The sequence below is a fragment of the Alnus glutinosa genome, chromosome 1, assembly GCF_958979055.1.
Source record: "Alnus glutinosa chromosome 1, dhAlnGlut1.1, whole genome shotgun sequence".
In the NCBI taxonomy this organism is placed as follows: Eukaryota; Viridiplantae; Streptophyta; class Magnoliopsida; order Fagales; family Betulaceae; genus Alnus; species Alnus glutinosa.
This window is the reverse complement of record NC_084886.1, coordinates 52,123,782-52,142,849: the sequence shown is the minus strand read 5'-3', so window position 1 is coordinate 52,142,849 and position 19,068 is coordinate 52,123,782. Positions and strand designations below refer to the sequence as shown.

The 19,068-nt window shown below is 35.6% G+C and overlaps 4 protein-coding genes across 6 annotated transcripts; 1 reads left to right on the top strand and 3 right to left on the bottom strand.

The window, feature by feature from the left end:
• The first annotated feature begins 862 nt into the window (after positions 1–862).
• LOC133858166 (plastidial pyruvate kinase 2) lies at positions 863–10,101 on the top strand. 3 transcript variants are annotated; one of them, XM_062293648.1, is made up of 13 exons: positions 864–1,291; positions 1,747–2,034; positions 2,751–2,916; positions 3,648–3,782; positions 3,884–3,994; positions 4,105–4,193; positions 4,370–4,432; positions 4,562–4,737; positions 5,195–5,297; positions 5,430–5,578; positions 6,013–6,121; positions 6,765–6,879; positions 9,883–10,101. In XM_062293648.1, the coding sequence occupies exons 1-12, from the start codon at positions 1,058–1,060 to the stop codon at positions 6,870–6,872; spliced, it is 1,731 nt and encodes a 576-aa protein (XP_062149632.1). In that variant the 5' UTR covers positions 864–1,057; the 3' UTR covers positions 6,873–6,879; positions 9,883–10,101. The 3 variants fall into 3 exon arrangements, with proteins under 3 accessions (XP_062149640.1, XP_062149632.1, XP_062149622.1); XM_062293656.1 differs by lacking the exon at positions 9,883–10,101 and having other exon boundaries at positions 863–1,291; positions 1,765–2,034; positions 6,765–7,068; XM_062293638.1 differs by lacking the exon at positions 9,883–10,101 and having other exon boundaries at positions 6,765–7,068.
• LOC133862614 (hevamine-A-like) lies at positions 7,709–8,912 on the bottom strand. The gene has a single exon (XM_062298458.1). It carries the CDS (start codon positions 8,793–8,795, stop codon positions 7,908–7,910), a length of 888 nt encoding a protein of 295 aa, XP_062154442.1. The 5' UTR covers positions 8,796–8,912; the 3' UTR covers positions 7,709–7,907.
• A 2,701-nt stretch (positions 10,102–12,802) lies between the features above and the next one.
• Positions 12,803–13,901, bottom strand: LOC133862604 (hevamine-A-like). Its single transcript, XM_062298448.1, has one exon. The coding sequence runs from the start codon at positions 13,842–13,844 to the stop codon at positions 12,945–12,947; it is 900 nt and encodes a 299-aa protein (XP_062154432.1). The 5' UTR covers positions 13,845–13,901; the 3' UTR covers positions 12,803–12,944.
• A 3,932-nt stretch (positions 13,902–17,833) lies between these two features.
• Positions 17,834–18,929, bottom strand: LOC133862594 (acidic endochitinase-like). Its single transcript, XM_062298437.1, has one exon. It carries the CDS (start codon positions 18,917–18,919, stop codon positions 18,080–18,082), a length of 840 nt encoding a protein of 279 aa, XP_062154421.1. The 5' UTR covers positions 18,920–18,929; the 3' UTR covers positions 17,834–18,079.
• Positions 18,930–19,068: the final 139 nt, after the last annotated feature.

The window sequence follows — 19,068 nt, the reverse complement described above, 5'->3', positions numbered from 1 at the left end:
AAGTATAATTATAGATTCTATGTTTTATGAAATTTAATTTATAAGTTTTATAATTCTTGAAACTTTAGGAAGTTAACCTGAGCTAAAAAACCTGGCTCCAAAAGAACCGGTTGGTGACAAGTTGGTGGCCAAGCAAAGCCAAGGCGTTAATCTGGATTTTACGAAAATGAATGTAACATAAACACTTACGTAATAATTCATATTTTAATAATTGATATGATAAATATTATCATTGATTGTCAGGTAAGTTTATAAAAAAATTATCACTTAGAAAAATAATTTTTGCACATCTCTTGTATATCATTTTTTTAGATTAATTATTAAATTTGTAGAACCAATAAGAATCTACTTATAGGTCTTACAAATTTAATAATTAATTTTTTTTCTAAAAATAATACTTAAAAAATATATAAAAAAAATGTGCATATAACATATACTTATCTTTAGAATTTATTTAACTTCAACTTACCCAAAATTTTGTAAAGGTAATAGTTTCCAGTAGATACTTAGAACGGCGACGTATTCATTTTCGTCCAGTGTTAAACCCCCCATTGACAATATATCACTTCCCAATTCCTATTTTTTATTGGATATAAATTTTTTACAAATTGATTTGTAAAAAATTTTTTATAACTCACAGATAAAATTGACATATAGTTATTAATATGAGAAAAATATATATTATTTTCTTATATATTATTTTAATAATATTAATAAAAAAAAAATATGTAACTTCTACATGTTTAATAGACACGTATCTCTTTCAATGGGACCAATTTGTTCCGTCCTTTTCCACTGCCTAAACCTCCAACCGCTTTGAATAAATGTATAAACCCAAGAGGGTTTATTTATTTTTTTAATTTTAAAAGTGTTTGCTATTCGTTTCTCGATACAACCAAAGCGCCTTCTCTCTCCTCAATTCCTCCGCCAAGCCAAATTTCGCGGCGATTTCTCCAATACCTCCATATATACATCACCTAAATCTCTCGCTCCGACTTTAATTCTATCCACTCTCTCTAAAACCTCTATCTCTCTCTCTGTCCGTTGCTCTGTGACAATGGCGCAAGTGGTGGTCACGCGATCGATTCAGAGCTCGTTGCTGTGTCCTAGCACTGGATCTGTACAGGACAGAGTCGAAAAGCTAAAACCTTCAAGTTTTGCTTCCAAGGTTTTGGGACTGGAGGAGAAGAAGAGCTACCGAGCCGTTCACAGAAGGTCTCGCATTGTCGCGAGGGGATCCGCACGTGCCGAGCCTGAGGTCGTCCCGGTCTCACCCGAGGATGTACCAAATGTTGGTCCTATTTACACCTTGTTCTTTCATTTTCTTTAACGGTTCACTTTGATTTTGTTTAGGTGTGGAGGGAATGTAGGAAAATTGGAAGCTTTTTTTTATAAGCACGTTGTTCGGAAGTACTTTTCGTGCTTTTGAAAATTCTCGTTCTAGTTGAAAACAAAAGCATGCAAAAAATTGAAGCTTCTTTATTTGCGGAGTAGGCAATTAAGTAAGCTTAATGTTTAAGAGGCTTTGTTTGGATGCTGAGGGCATTGAGATGAAATCAGAGCGTTGATGTGTTTGTTCGACAAGTCTGTTTGGTTGCTGTGAAAACTGATTAAAAGAGCAAAGAAAATTATTTATTGTTAATCAATTATCTTAAAGTTGCAAAGGAAAAAAGAAAGAAAGAGAGAGGAACTTTGCAAATTTTTCCTTGTATTTATTTCTTACTATTTTTGTATGATGCTGATCAGAGAGAGGGGCAATTTCAGCATCTACAAGTTCAGCAACTTCTCGACTCGCCACCGGTGGGCGTTTGGTCCAAGCCGACGGTTAGACGCAAGACGAAGATCGTGTGCACGATCGGTCCTTCTACCAACACACGTGAAATGATATGGAAGCTGGCCGAAGCTGGAATGAATGTTGCTCGGATGAACATGTCTCATGGAGACCACGCGTCTCATCAGAAAGTTATAGATTTGGTTAAGGAATATAATGCTCAATCCAAAGACAATGTAATTGCAATCATGCTCGACACCAAGGCAAGTTTTTGCTTTACATTCGATTCTATTTCCTTCTATGTTAAATTAGTACACCGCGTTGCTAAAGCAGGCTAGGCATTATTTAGATAGAAACTGACTACGAGTCTGAGTGGTTAAATCCACATCAAATAATTGTGATGAGATTGAATAATTGATATAATAGAGCCGGACCTAAATCAATAGGCTTAAGCTTTTGGGTTAAGGTGGTGTTCCAACATGTTACAAGAATTTATGCTAGCTGAATTTACTGTCACAAGATAAAGTATACGCAGAAACACCTTTCTATTTGTAACATAAGAAGTCATCAAACTTCCCTCTGGAGTTTTTATGCATCATAGTTGTGGAGAGATATTGAAGTAGGTATTTGACCTCTCCACTTTGAGGAGACACAGATGATAATTAGGGCATTGCATTTTCTGTGTGCGGGAAGCAAGCAGGATCTATGTTGTGTGCCATTCATATGGTGACTAGGTTTAGGATCTTATTGTTAATTTAGCTAAAAATATGCAGTCTCTTACCCGTGGAGATGCTAAAATGGAACTAATTTATTGCTACATGGGCATTGTAAGGAGCAATATTGTAACCTGCTAGTTCATAGTATTGTGTTTTATTTCCTAGTCAGGTATATGTATCTTGATTTTTTTTTTTTGATTTATCAATATCTTCTTTTATCTAATTTCTAAATAATTTATCATTTTTCCTTTGGTTTTCATCAGGGTCCTGAAGTTAGGAGTGGGGACCTGCCACAACCAATCACATTAATGAGTGGGCAAGAATTCACTTTTACAATTCGGAGAGGAGTTGGCACAGCAGATTGTGTTAGTGTGAACTATGATGATTTTGTTAATGACGTAGAAGTGGGTGACATGCTTCTCGTTGATGGTATGCTATATTTGTCCTCTCTGGTAAACAAGGAAGTTTCTATCATCTGAACTGTGCTCATAGATTGAAAAGATTTGCTCGGAGGAGATAATAGTTTATTTTATTCACAGTTCAAGCTTAATTTTGTGAAATATTTGGATATCACATATTTTAGTGAAGGATAATGGTGTTAATGACAGTAAAGAAGCTTGGTCTGTAAGTCATATATTTGTGTGGCCATTTGCATTTGCACTTATACATTTACACTTATACACTAGTGTGGGCATATATGCATGGTTTTGTCACTTATTATTAAGTTTTCTGAGTACTGAGATTGAACAGAGCATGTCTGCATGGGTGAGTATTACTGTGAAAGAATCATAATCCCACATGTCCTAAGATGAAATCAACATGCTTTTAGAAATCTGGTGGTTAAAGATTATTATGAATTCGGGATTTAAAACATGGATAGGGCAGAAAAATGCTGATGCCATATCCCCAGATTTCACATTTTATATACGATTTTAGAACTCTTGAGGCCCTCACAAACTGTTTTTAGCTTTAGTTTTAAATCCACAAAATTCTACGACCCATAGATTGTAACTGTAGCTTCCTTTTAGAACTGTGGGGTCTTTGAATTACAATTTTAATTGAAAAGGCAAGCTCTCTATCTGTATAATAGATGAGAATTGAAAAAATGTAACATGTCTTCTTAAGATATATGCACTGCTCACTCTTGATCTACTCTGCAGGTGGTATGATGTCATTTTTGGTGAAGTCCAAGACAGAAGATTCAGTGAAATGTGAAGTTGTTGATGGAGGAGAACTTAAATCTAGGCGTCACTTAAATGTTCGAGGAAAAAGTGCAACACTGCCTTCCATCACTGGTTAGACCTTGAATCATCATGTCCTCGATATTATCCCACCGATTTGCATTTTCTTCTTCTTCTTATTCTCCTCTATAATTTTCTGTATTGATTTGCTACAGAGAAGGATTGGGATGATATCAAATTTGGAGTGGACAATAAAGTTGACTTTTATGCTGTTTCCTTTGTTAAAGATGCACAAGTAGTTCATGAGTTGAAGAATTATTTGCAAAGTAAATATCCAGATATGATTTCTTATTTTTAGAAACAAAATTTGGGCAACATGTCTGTTACCCTGCTGCAGAGTACAAATTATAATTTAGTTTTCCATTTGATATGGCAGGCTGTGGTGCAGATATACACGTCATTGTAAAAATTGAAAGTGCAGACTCTATCCCAAATTTGCATTCCATTATCACAGCATCTGATGGGGTGATCATACTAATCATTGCATTGTATCTTTTAAATGCTGTTAAATTTGATTAAAGTTTACATTTAGACCTTGAAGATTATGACTGTTATCAAGTATTTTTAGGTATTAGTCTAAATCTGGCTGCTTAAGTCACTTTCATACCCTTTGAAAGTCACACATGCTCTTCTAATTTTAGGCAATGGTTGCAAGAGGAGACCTTGGAGCAGAGCTCCCTATTGAGGAGGTTCCGCTTCTGCAGGTATTTTATTTTTACTGGAAGAGCAATAGAAGAGATGTCATTACATGTTGGTGGCATTATACAGGACTTTTAAGACATCAAATATGAGTTATTCTCTGACATTCAGAATATTGTCAAATCAAAATGCAGGAGGAGATAATCAGAATCTGCCGTAGCATGGGGAAAGCTGTTATTGTGGCAACAAATATGCTGGAAAGCATGATTGTACACCCAACTCCAACCAGAGCAGAGGTATCAGACATTGCCATCGCTGTCCGAGAGGGTGCTGATGCAATCATGCTTTCTGGTGAAACTGCTCATGGAAAGTAAGTTGTTTCTTTTCGACTTTTTAGTCGGTTACTTGGGACGTGACTAGATGAAATTTTTTTGTGAGCATCATGCATATTGAGAGACATCTGTCATTGGAACCCACTATCTGGCAGCATTGGGTTAGCACTTTCTCTATCTAAAGGTTTAGCCGGTGTTGAGGAATAGATGTACTTCTGATCACTCCTTGCATACAAAGAGATTTGATGTCCCTTGAAAGCAATGCATATTCAATGGTTTGAAATGCAGCAAATGCTTGCATATAAAATTTTGGTCACTAAAGATATGCATGTTCAGAGTGACTCTAGTTGCAACACTCAAAGTAACATCAACATTGCCTAAAAGCCATTATGGGATTTAATAATGGGGATTTTTTTTTTTAATTTTTTTTTTTTATTTTTATTCTAATAATGGGGATTGTTTATGTATAAACTTTTACACCTTAATGCCATGCAGGTTCCCCTTGAAAGCTGTTAAAGTCATGCACACGGTTGCATTACGGACAGAAGCTACCATATCATGCGGTGAAATGCCACCTAATCTTGGTCAAGCCTTCAAGGTTATTTAACATATAAGTTTTCATATATTTTGATGCTTCGTTGAGTTTATCGGCATTGTAGCACGCTCTCCCCCAATATGAATTTGAATGTAAGCTCTGAATACTGATTAGAAGTGTTTTTTGTCTCTGTAGAACCATATGAGCGAGATGTTTGCTTACCATGCAACCATGATGTCTAACACTCTTGGAACCTCAATTGTTGTCTTCACCAGAAGTGGTTTCATGGGCATGCTACTGAGCCACTATCGACCTTCTGGCACCATATTTGCTTTTACGAATGAGTGAGTTTCTTGTGTCCCCTGCCTCATTGTGCAATGAGGATGCTGTTTGCGTGAGAGGTTATGATACGGTATTGCAAATTGGATCTCCATGTTGCAGGCTTAAATTTTTTATTTTTTTTAGATTTTTCTGTAGGCATAGTTTACTCTTGACAGATTCTTAGCCCTGGAAAAACTTGAATACTAAATATCGTATTTTATCTGAGTTTGACCGAGTGAAAGTATATAAGAACTGAACTGTAAGTTCCTTACTGACTGGATTAGCAATTCATGAATGGAGGTACTTTCTGTTTCGGTGTATTAACTAGTTTGGATTGAAAACGAATATGAATCCTTCCCCCCCCCCCCCCCCCAAAAAAAAAAAGCAAATGGAAAAAGGACAGACAAGGAATGTGAATCTAATATTGGCCGACTCTGTAACTTTGATGGCCATGCAGGAAGAGGATACAACAAAGGCTGGCTTTGTATCAAGGAGTGTGCCCCATATACATCCAGTTCTCAGATGATGCTGAAGAGACCTTTGCGAATGCCTTGACTTTACTAAAGGTGAGGTTTTTGACAGGAAAATCCACTTGCACTCTACTTTGGCAGCAGTTGAGATGCAGTGATCTACCCAATTTTAACTAAACGAAGTCAGGATTAGTTTATGTTGGATTTAAAAGTTCAACGTGTTCATTTGTGTTTCTCTTTGAAACCCAAAAGCTTATCCTCATCATTGGGTTTGTGATGCATCTGGGTTTCTGGGTCAGAATTTCAATCTGGGAAGGTTCCATATTTAGATAGGATATATAATAGCATTCTACAGGGGTTCCCTATCTCCTGTCCTGTGGCAGTTGTGCTTTTGCTTTTGATGTATCTGGTTTACTTTACGACCAACTGTGCTATCCATTGGGAGTACCGAATGATGTCAACCATTTCAAATTGGAGGGCATACATTTAGAAAAGAAAATTTAAGATTTTTTGCACTTCCAAAGCTAAGTAAACTATCCGTGCTCTACTTCATAGTTAGTCTGATATAATTCAACCAATATTCTGGCCATTGAGTACTAGCTTTCACATGACAGCTCTAGTAGATTTCATTGCATTGAGAATTGATGGAAATAGGTTTTGCATGATCGAATATCTGTTTCTCTTTGTTGGCTGGCTATTTTCGTAATGCATGATGTACTTTATTGGTTTTCATATGCAGAAGCAAGGGATGGTGAAGGAAGGAGAAGAGGTAGCTCTTCTTCAGAGTGGAAGACAACCCATCTGGCGATTCCAATCCACTCACAATATTCAGGTCCGGCAAGCGTAGGCGCAAAGTAAGACAAAGAGCTTGCACCATTGAGTTACTTGCCCATGTACTGTCATCATTTCAAACTATCAGAACGCATGGATTCATTTGGGGGCTTCCCTCGGATGGATTGGCGTAATTTTTGTTTGCATTGTTATTATATGTGTATTTCAAGATTCCATCTGCTTCTCGTTGATTTACCGCTTTTCCTAGAATACCCAGGCTTTGAATTTCCTGGTATATGCTAAATTTCAACTGCTTGCTGGTGCATCTTGTTAAAAACTTACACAGTTTTCCTCTATAGACCATAACACAATTTGTCGCTGATCCTGAATGTTAATCTTAATACAGAGGAAAAAACTTGGGAGAAAATTACACTTTACTGTCTTGAATAATTTTGCAAAAACTTCCCCATCTCATAGCTTAGAAGAGGGTATCCTTTTCTTCTACGCTATAATTACCCTCACTTGCCTTGCAGAAATGGCTGTAGGCTTGGCAAGAAAATTGCTAGTGTTTGTGTTTCTAGCATAATATATTTTTTCCTCACTTAATTTGACATAATATGTTTCTCTGGTTTCAGTTGTTTCTAAAAGCACCCAAAACTCAACCTCTGTTGATCATGGAGCACTAACGAGAATAAGCCTAATCAGTTCAACTGTCTGCCTGCTTAGGTTACTAGTTGTGGTTTGCATGGACACTGTGTTACACTGTTTTCGTAAAGACTAAGGATTAGATACGCTACACGGCTTTTTTTCTTTTTCGCCCTTCTTTTTAAGGGGTAAACAACTATATACAACATGAAAAGAACAAAAGAAAGTCAACAATTGCAATTAAACTCAAGAAACTGTTACACCAAGTTTAGAAAACATAGGCTAAACATTTATTTATTTATAAGAAGCATTCAAGTACAAACTATCAATCCATGCAAACCTAAAATTCCCAATCTATTTATTTCCCCCTTTGAGGCTAAGAAACCACATATACAATACCATAGAATGAAAAGGGATATTATGTTTCTATAATGATTGGAGTGTAGCCCACTCGAAGTAGTAAACCTCATACACTCCCCATGATGAAGGAACCATATCCACTCCTATCATCAAAATACTTGGACCAAAGCATCACGCCTCCATACTTAGGTGACTGCTTTATCAGTGGAAGGATTTGAGAAGTCAGCACGCTGGGTGGAATATACCCGCTTCCGGCCGCCCTTGGAGCTGCCGGCAACCCTATAAATACACTCCCTGCATTTATGGATGTAGTCCAACGGTTCCATGAACTTATAAGGTCATTGATGTTACTCACACTGTACTGGCATGGAACATTATTATAGAACTGAACCCAAACGTAGTTGAAAAGCCCTGTGTTAAGAGCGTTACGAAGAAACATATCTGGAAATGGACATTGAGGAGCTGCACTCAACAACACCGTTCTTCCTGGCTGGCTATACGCCTTTAGGCAACGAGCAAGATCCGCCCAATGGTATGTTGAGCCGAGCTCTATGTCAAAGTCTATGCCATCAAATACGGCGCCGCCTAGGGGACGTGAAGGTGATTGCCCACCCAAGAAATTGTTCCATAAATAATCAGCTACGTTTTGGGCATCCAATGAAGAAGCTAGAGAGTAACTTCCAATTCCTCCTCCAATGGAGAGCAGCACCTTAACTCCTCGAGCTTGGCAACTTCTTATGCCATTGCTGATTACGGTGCACCCATTGGATGCCGGGTTGCAATGACCCGCAAGGTTGATTTCTGGGGTTCGGCCGTTGCCAAATTGGTCTAGGAAAGATATGATTACATGGGAGTATTTTCCTGTCGCACATGTTTCCGTTAGGCTTCCTTCGTAGCTACTTTGGCCCCAGTAGATGGCAATGCCACCAGCGTGAGAGTGTGTGATGAGGCTCAGCAGGATTAGGAGGGGAAGGAATAGAGGAATTCTAGCCATTGTTGCTAAGTACGTATATCAATATGGAAGTGGCACCAATGTTTTTTGCTGCCATGCCATCCGGGGTTGTTCTCTTTTATAGCATCAAGGATGCCCCTGCTTTTCTAAAATTTGAGAATGACGCGTTTTGATTTAAAATTTCATGTACATTTCACTGATTTATATATAAGAAAGTGTCGTTATCATATCTTCTCTCTTATGTGGCAAGATTCATAAGAGAAGGAGATGCGGAAGCAACATTTTTGGATCAATCAGAATAATATATATATATATATATATATATATTTTGATGAATAATGAGAATAATATTTTGTTCACGATTACGACATTAGGTTTTTAGTTCAAGATTACCATTCATATGAGTTTCAGAATTTCATAACATTTGCTATTTTACTATTATGGGAAAAAATAGAGGATCTACTGCAAATTTTCTCTGTAAAAGGTGGAAGCCGTGTACCATCTAGCTAGGTGCAATAATTTATAAATATTCAAGGGTCTAATCCTAATACGCCTCCAACATATATTTCGGAGCCTGTTTGGTAAACTTTTTTAATGCTTTTTTAACCTCTCAAAATGTTGAAAACTCTTTTTAAATATCATTTAACGAAACGGATTTTCAAATGTGGCATTCACAAAATTACAAAACTCTCCTCAAAACTCAAAATACTTTCTAAAAAATAAAACACAATATTTTTTAATCTTTCTTTTTTAAAAAGTCAATATTTTTTTCTCAGGCGGTGCATGGCTACCGTCTGGCGCCTACCGCCAAGGCTGCGGATGACCATCATGGTGGCAGCACGGGCACCGTGGTACAACACTTTTTTTAATTCTTTAAATTTCTTTTATTTTATAAAAATATTTCTCAAACTTTTAATTTTTACAACTCACTCTTCCAAAATTTTATTAAACCAATTTTCAACTTTGGTCAAATGTGGTCTCTCCCATATCAATTCTCAACTTTTATCTTTTTCAAAACCCAAAATTCAAAACATTTGTCAAAGTTTTACCAAAAATAGGCCTTTATTTTTATTTTATTTTTTTTTCTGCTCATTAATGTCGATTCCTTTTTCCTTTTTTCTTTTTTCAGGTTTTTACGTGTCAATTAATTGGTAATGTTTCAGCTCCTGACGCGCCACGGTGTTACGACTTACGATAGCTGCCCCTTTTTATTTGTTTGATATTTGTGTCACAGAGTTTACGTACCCCACTTTTTATTTGTTTCATATTTATTTGATGGAGTGAGTGCGTGCCGTAAAGTTAAATGAAGAGATTTACTTGTGGAAATAAGAAAAGTACATTTTATATATGCATCAGAGTCATTTTATTATTTTTCCTAGAAAATGAAGCTTTACGGCCAAACAATGTCCAAAATCTTCCTGTAAAATGGGAAAGTCATTTTCATCATTTAATATTAGAGGGTATTTAAGTAAATTTATTGTCTTAACTAATGGCATTTCTGTCATTCACATCAATAATATGAGACATGTTACATGCACATAACTTGTACATTTTTTGTACACCACTTTTTAAAATCAACCATTGAATTTGTAGAACTCACATGCGAATCATTATGGGTTCTACAGATCCAATAATTGATTTAAAAAAATAATGTATAAAAATTATTTCTCCAATAAAATATACAAGCATGTCACGTGCTCGAATTTTGGTCTGATTTAATGTCTTCGACTAACAAAAGGAGCTCTTTACATTTAAATGGTAGTTGAAAGGGTCAAACACGAATGAATTGCAGGTTTATGGGGATAATAGTGTTTTTCTCGGAAATGTATGAATATTTTGTTCGTCGATAAGGTTAAAATATAGAAGTATGTTTGATAATGTATTTTGGTGCAACGACTCACCTTAATGATACAATATTGCCCGCTTTTAACTCATTTGAATTAGACGCGTTTTAAAGCCATGATAACCATGGATATATCAGAACTCTGCAGTTAAGTATGCTTCTGCGAGAGTGATTTTTTTTCTCAAAAGTGGATAATATTGTGTCGTTGGGGTGTACGTGTCGTTATATTTGAAGGGATTTTTATTTTATGTTTAAAAAAAATTGTTCTAATGCAATATAAATGTGAAATTTATTTTTGAGTTTTTAAGAGTATTTTGTGTTTTGAGTATTTGTTAATGTATGTATTTTGAAAATAAAAAGCAAAAACACAAAAAATAAAAGAAAAGAAGAATGGTATATTCTCAAATCTCACTCACTTTAGGAATGATTAGATACTTTTCTTTTTCTTGGTAATTAAGCATTATTAAATATCCAAATTGTTCCACAAGGATGAATTAAGCTCAACGTTTACGCCATACTACTTGGGCTGGCTCCTATTATTATACGTATAGGTACATCATACGTATATATATCGTGGTACACTCTTGCGTGACGGCATAATTATCCTCATCACAATCTTGTTAATACGGCGTCCTAACCACTCTGTTCGTGGAGTACTTTTTTGCATCAGACTTGTTGATTATTATTATTTTATTTTTTTTACTTTTATGAAATATTTAAATAAATAATAAATAATCTAACTTTTAAAATGATTATTTGGGTGCAATTATAATTTATAGTACTGTTTCTTTTCTAACTTTTATATGATTTTTTATAGAATTTTTAAGGGGATAGATTTCTTCAAAGTTTAATAACTGTTTTTAAATTAAGAGTAATGCTACACATCATCCTCTTGTCCACCTTTTATCCTCCCAAAATTAATGTGGCTCTTAAAATCACCATTGGATCAAAATTCAATAATGATCTATCATAAATTCAATGGTGATTTTAAGAGCCACATCAAATTTGGGAGGACAAAAGGAGGACAATGGGATGATGTGTAGCATTACTCATAAATTAAATACCTAGAAATTTTCTATATCCATCAACTCAATATTTTTCACCTCACTATTTTAACAAAAGTGTTTTTTCGTATTTTAAAAACAATAAATGCTAATATATATATATGTTAGAATATTATCAACAATTTAATTTAAAATTTGAAGAACATGTAAAATACCTTATGAATTTTAGAGAATCTTGATCCTCAAATAATGATTAAAGATAAATTATTTTTAATGGACTAATAATGATAATACCATTAGTTTATCCTCGAATTTAAAAACTTGATTCTAAGTTTTTCCGGCCGTCCATTCCCAAGATGTTTAACTGAACAAGAAGAACTCCCCCTTTTCCTCTTCTATGCTTTGAATTAAAAAATAATAATAATAATAAAAAAAAAATGAACAAAACCACAAAATTTCAGCCCATTATCTAAAGCCCATACTTCTATTAATACCTTGTTGGTTCAAGGGGGAAGAAACTCTAGCTAGCATTTCTCTTCAAATTAAAATTATGGCCAAATAAATGAAAATAAGTGATGACAATGGTACTCATGAAAATTTCACTACAATTCAGCCATAATTTGATACAATAATCTATGATGATATTATTTGCAATGTATGAAGTCCTTCCTGAAAAAGTGTACCCGGCCAACCCCATATACATTATAGTATTGTGAGAAGGGCAATATTCTTGTGATCCTCTATTTTCAATCATCAAAATTCATCTCTAAAGTTATGATATCTTGGATAATTCTTCTTCGTACTACATCTATGAATAATTAATGAAATAATTAGCCCATTAAACGTAGCCCGTAGGAATTAATCTTAAGGGAAATGTTAAAATTACAATACGTGAACTATTAATGCACAACTCCAAGACAAATTGAGAAAGACTTACATGTATAAGCCCCACCCCAATATATTTTGAAGTTGTGCATTGCCCGTATCATTTTCCTAATCTTAATCCATTGGGTGAATCGAAGGTTATCCATCTATATATCTTGACCAAAACATGATGCACCTTTGCCAGGTTGCCTGTGCCCAGGCCAGCCCACTATCGCCATTAAATAAAACAAATTTAATTACCTGGCCTGTTTCCTACAAATGAGCAGAAAATTGCATTGACTTTGTGCTAGAAGAACAAAATAAAAAGAAAAGTCAACTTAAATAACACACAATTATTTCTCTTTTATTTCTTCATTTATTTTTAAAAACCAAGAACCATATCGTCAAGATCGATCTTGGATTGAAAAAGATACACATGCATGCAACTCAAAATATCATTTGAAAAAGACAAAGCATAATTCATACACTTTTCAAAATGGCGGAACTATATCCAGTCTGATCATCATAATACTTTGACCAAAGCATCACACCTCCATACTTTCGTGATTTCCTAATGATGGGAAGAATCTGAGAAGTCAGCACGTCAGGTGGAATATACCCACTTCCGGCTGCCTGAGGAGCTGCCGGTAAACCCAAAAATATCCTACCAGCCTTTATCGACGTCGTCCACCGGTCCCATGAATTTACTAGGTTAGTGATGTTACCGGAACTATATTGGCACGGAGCATTATTGTAGAATTGAACCCAAACGTAGTTAAAAAGGCGTGTGTTAAGCGCGGTGCCAAGAAATGCATCGGGAAATGGACATTGCGGAGCTGCGCCTAAGTGCACCTTTCTTCCATGCTTGCTATATGCTTTTAGGTACTTTGCAAGGTCCTCCCAGTATTGAGTTGAGCCGAGCTCTATGTCAAAGTCTATGCCATCCAATATGGCATCACCTAATGGACGTGACGATGACTTCCCACCCAAGAAATTATTCCACAAATATTGTGCTACGTTTTCTGCATCCGATGGAGAAGCTAGAGAGTAGTTTCCAACTCCACCTCCAATGGAGAGCATCACCTTGATTCCACGCTTTTGGCAATTTCTAATGCCTTCACTTACTATTGTGCACCCATTGGATGCTGGGTTGCAATGGCCGGCGAGGTTGATTTCCGGGGTCTGGCCATTGCCAAATTTGTTGAGGAAGGCTATGTTTACGTACGAATATCTTCCGGTGGCACAGGTGTCGGTTAGTGTTCCCTCGTTGCCGTTTTGACCCCAGTAGATGGCGATGCCACCGGCGTGAGATGTTTTGATCAGGGTCGTTAGGAACAAGAGGGGAAGGAGTAGCGGTGTAATTCTAAGATTTCTAGCCATTTTTGTGTGAAGAATGTGTTTTGTGCTCACATAATTAATGTTAAGGGGAGGCTCCTTTTATGGAGTTCAGAGGGTTCCGAGTTGGAAAATTTGACCGATAACGAGTTTCAGTAAATTCCGAATTTCCAATATATATATATATATATATATATATATAGTTGATCGAGCTGTATTTGTAGGCTGAAGCTGACTCGATCAGTTTTAAGCAGGATTTGTTGACTTACTCCAAGAATATTGTGAAAACAAATGCTCTACTGGGAGCTAATGAAATTTCAAATCAATTATTCGAAATTAAAGAATAATCACTACAAAGCACGTTCATTATAATTAGGTAAAAGACGACAAAGGCATGGACATTTTTTACAAGTATAAGACATTATATTTTAGTTTTCAGTACTTTTAGTCCGGCCTTGTGGGTCCAATGGTCCCTCTGATGATGGACAACAACAAGAAACAAGAAGAAAGGGCCATGTTAATTATGTACGTACGACCAATTCATAAATATTGTTCGAAGGTTTAGCTTTGGGCTTTAGACTTAAATGAGGATAATTATATATTAAGCGAAAAAGAGGGAGAAATTGTTCTGATGTGAGGCTACTTTTTTATTTTTTATTTAAAAAAATGTTTTGATGTAATATAAATGTGAAGCTAGTTTTACATATAAAATTTGTGTTTTAGAATATTTATTAATGTTTTTGTTTTGAAAAAACGGAAAAAGAAAAGAAAGAAAACGTTTTATCAAACTAATTAAGCTATTTCTTACCTCTAATTAAGGGCCGATCGAGTAATAGTAGTTATATTGTCATTATTATGTGATTGCAACACTAGGTCGTACATGGTAGCTACCCTTCCTGTCAAAGCCATTTCCCATACAAAACAATGGAAACAGCCGCACCAGATTAATTAGGCGATAATTTATTAAAATTTCCAGATATATTTAATCAAACTACCTTTAAAACTTAATCTGTCGTAGCTAGAATCAATCCAAATATCATCTAAATTAATTTCGTTAGTAAATATTTGAATTCCTATCTATTATCTTCGACAGCACAGCTATATATATATATATATATATATATATATATATATATATATATTCGATCGATATATAGTTTCAGTCGTTTACTATTTGTCTTTATTTTTATGTAACGTAGTTATGTATATCTTGTATTTTTTTTTGTTGTATAATCCTTCTTGGTTACATATTGGCATCAATATATTAATGAGGAGATGGAGCTACTCTCCTCTTATTATTATTTGTATGTATAACGTTACTTCGCTGTTGTTTTCCTTACTACTGATCACTAGCATACGTACGCCACACACATGACACGCGTGACATAAATATGAGTGAATTTATAATGGCATTACACCCGCTCAAAATTAAAACGATCTTCAATTACATTAATTTACGATATTATCAGATTCTTTTCTTTTTTTTTTTTTTTTTTTTTTTTTTTTTTTTTTTTCACGATGTTATCAGTTTAAATGTTGAAGAGTGAAGACCTTATGAGTAGGAAACTCAAAGAAATATATGAGGATCGACCTCTTAATTCCGTGCAAAATCCGAAAAAACTTATTCTCTTTTCATTAATTCTTGGAAATCTTCGAGACTTTTTGTGGACACATGAGAAAGCTTTTACTTTCACCCTATATATAAGTGATCGAAGTTGGCCCATTAGACTTCAACCAGTCAATATGCAAAATTAGGGTTAAGGGCAATAGTCTCTCAACACACACAGAACACTTTTTATTATCTAATTTTAGGGTATTTACAAAAAGATTCGTCAACCAAATATTAGAAGCTTATCCTAAGAACAATAGAGGTATGTCATTCTAATACTCGATCGATACATGCCATGAAAATAGAACAGATCTATTATCGAAATATTCTAACAAGCCAAATCACCTCTATAGCCCTTGACGGTGATTCAATGACCCTAGCATTTAGTTTTGAAGCTAGTTGGCTGAACCACTCCCAAGCTTTAATTAGGCTTTCAATCATACATTATGTGGTCATACTTCAATTCGGTTTTAAAATAGTTAACACCACAAGAGATTGATTAGACAATAATAATAATAATAATAATTTCTGCCCCAAAATGCCGGACTTGAATAGTTCAACCATATATAGAATGATTATCCTGCAGATATATTCCAACCATATCATTTGGAAGCAAATCTTGGGCGTATAATGACTTACAAATATTGTCGATCGAGTAAGAAAGTTTCCCTGACCTCTTCCTAGCTTGTCCTGATCTACAATGACCAAGGATATATATATGACTTCTGGTGGCCGGGCAGCTAATTAAAAGGAAATCATTTTAAGCTATTAATGTTAAGATTCTAATTATCAACTTGATATACGTACAGTGGAATTATCTAGACTCACGGGCTAATGTCAAATTGGTTTAGCCTAGTCCAATTGGGTATTAGCTAGGTCAATTTGTCCACTGGAAGTGACATCATTCTTAACTGGGCCTTAATAAAGGATTAAACATAACACTACTACTTTGTCTACTCCGTCATGAATTTCTAAGTCGGCCTCATCAAATATTCCAAACATCTACGGGCATGCAATCAAGTTTAAACCCTGAGCAAGCAATTGAAATGACCTCAAGTTGTTAATTAAACACAAGATTATCATGAGACAATTATCAACTCAGTTACTACAATTATCAATACCAAAATCCACAAAAAGCATAAAATCAAACAACACAAATATTTTAGTAATGCAGTAGAAACTCTTTGAAAAACAATTCAAAAGTAAAACTACTTTGGGGGCTAGCCAAACCCAAAGGCATCTACCATAATAGACTTGTGTTGGAAATTGTTTTTACTTACAAAACTTTTGTAACTCTGAAAACTCAATTTGTAACCCTAAAAAAAAAAAATGTTTACCTCACACCACAGTGGCTCTAGAACCTATAGACTTCTTCTACACAAATGACCTTCACAGATAAACCTCATCCGCTTCAACCCAAAAGTTGTGATATATATGTATATCTTTTATATAGAAGGGGAAAAAACATAACTTTTTTAGCTAAGTCAGCTATGGGTCGGCTCCTTTTATCAATCTATATAGGATTGACTAGATCAATAAATCTAATTGGTCCACCCATGTTATTGTATGCTTACCTGCCGGCATGACCTTAACATATCACTTTGATTGCGGAGACCACGATTCGTGTATTCATTTTATACATTATCCTCCTTACCAAATACCTTCTATATATATAACCGAGAGAGAAAAAAAAAATCTCTTGTAGATAGATGAATTCAGTGGTTATATTATTAATTGCCTCTAGATATATGTATCCATCATTAATTGCCTCAGAAGCTGTATATGTGCGAATCCCCTAAAAAAACAATTACTTGGAAAGTTGGAATGATTTGATAACCTTTGGTTTTAAGTGCTCAAGGCGTTACATGGTGATTCAACTTGGACTTTGGCTTTTAATAATGAGAAAAATGTAAAACCATCGATCTCAGGAGTTTTATTGAGTTGCCAAAAGCTTTATGAGATTAAAAAAAAGAAAATGATTGAAAAAATTATGTGATAAGCAAAGTTAACAAATAGGACAGGTCACACGCACTTTGACGGAACCTTCAGATTTTTATGATCACGAAGGAGGAGCATGCAATTAATGAAGATTTTCGTCTTCATGAGTACTTTATGGTTGTTATTGGCTCCATAACTATTTATATATGTTTTATGATCTTCCAGCTGATTTTATGGCTTTTAAAGATCGATCTTTATAAAATACTTACGGATAATTTCTTTACTTTAACAAAAGTACTATTACTACGGTAAGTCGACGGTAATGCAAGCTAATTAAGAGAGTGTATTCGAGTTCTGTTCCGAATAAATAAAATAAAACAGGAGTAATTCTATGTGTCCTCTAAATTCAATGCCATGCATCCATTAATGAAAATGCAAAACGAGGATATATATGGCATACTAACTTCACGAACAGTGGAAATAAAGCGTACGAAAATTAAGGATAGTTGTCATAAAAATACGTACAATATCCATAAAGATAGCAAAACATCTATATATTGATCTGTAACTTATTCAGAGGCTAGCTAGCTAGGTTACACTACATAGATAGGGAAACCCAATTGCATGTATAACTTGTTCATCAGGGCATGCATGTGTAACTTATTCATAATTAGGGCATGTGGTGATCTAGCTAGACGCTGCCCTTTATGGCTGAACTATACCCATTATCATACTATTTGCTCCAAAGCATAACCCCTCCATACTTCGGTGAACTCTTAATGGTTGGAAGAACTTGAGACTTGAGCACGTCGGCCGGAATAAATCCACCACTTGGAGCAGCCGCAGCAGCCGCTGGCAACCCCAAGAACACTTGCTTAGCTTGAACTGTGGTCCATGTCTTCCACGCACTCAAAAGATTGTTAGCATTATCGACGTATTGACATGAAGGGTTGTTGTAGAATTGAACCCAAACATAATCAAACAGACCTGTTTTGATAGCGGCATCTAGGTGAGCGTCTGGGAATGGACACTGTGGAGCTGCCGCTAAGTACACCTTTTTCTGTTGGCTGAACCCGTTAAGTGACCTAGCGAGTTCATCCCAGTAGCCTGAACTGGCCTCAATGTCAAAATCAATGCCATCCAAAACCGCATCACTTAGGGGACGTGAATTTGACTGACCGCCTAAGAAGTTATTCCAAAGGTAGTTGGCTATTTGCTTTGCATCGTCGGCTGAAGAAAGAGAGTAGCTTCCGGCACCGCCGCCAATAGAAAGGAGGACTTTGATGCCACGAGCTTGGCAAGCTTTGATATCGGTGCTTTGACTGGTGCAACCATTGGCACTGGGATTACAGTGCCCAGCTAGGTTTAGTACTGGGGTTTGGCCATTACCAAATGAGGATAGAAAAGCTATGTTCACATATTGATAATTTTTCGTTGCACAAGTGTCGGCTAAAGAGCCTTCATCGCCGCTTTGGCCCCAATAAATTGCAATCCCAACCGCTTGTGAGGACTTGCACAAAGTGATGAATAGTAGGGAGAATAGTAGGAAGGATAATTGTTTATGGGTTGCCATGTTTTGGTTCTTCTTTGGCTTAATTGTGAGCGGTGATTGAAGTGAGTGCATATATATAGAGGTCATGTGAATCCAAAGGGTTAGGGAGGAAAAGTATGAGAGTCGTGTCTTGCGGGTAACAAATTGTTTATATATATTCATTAATTCTT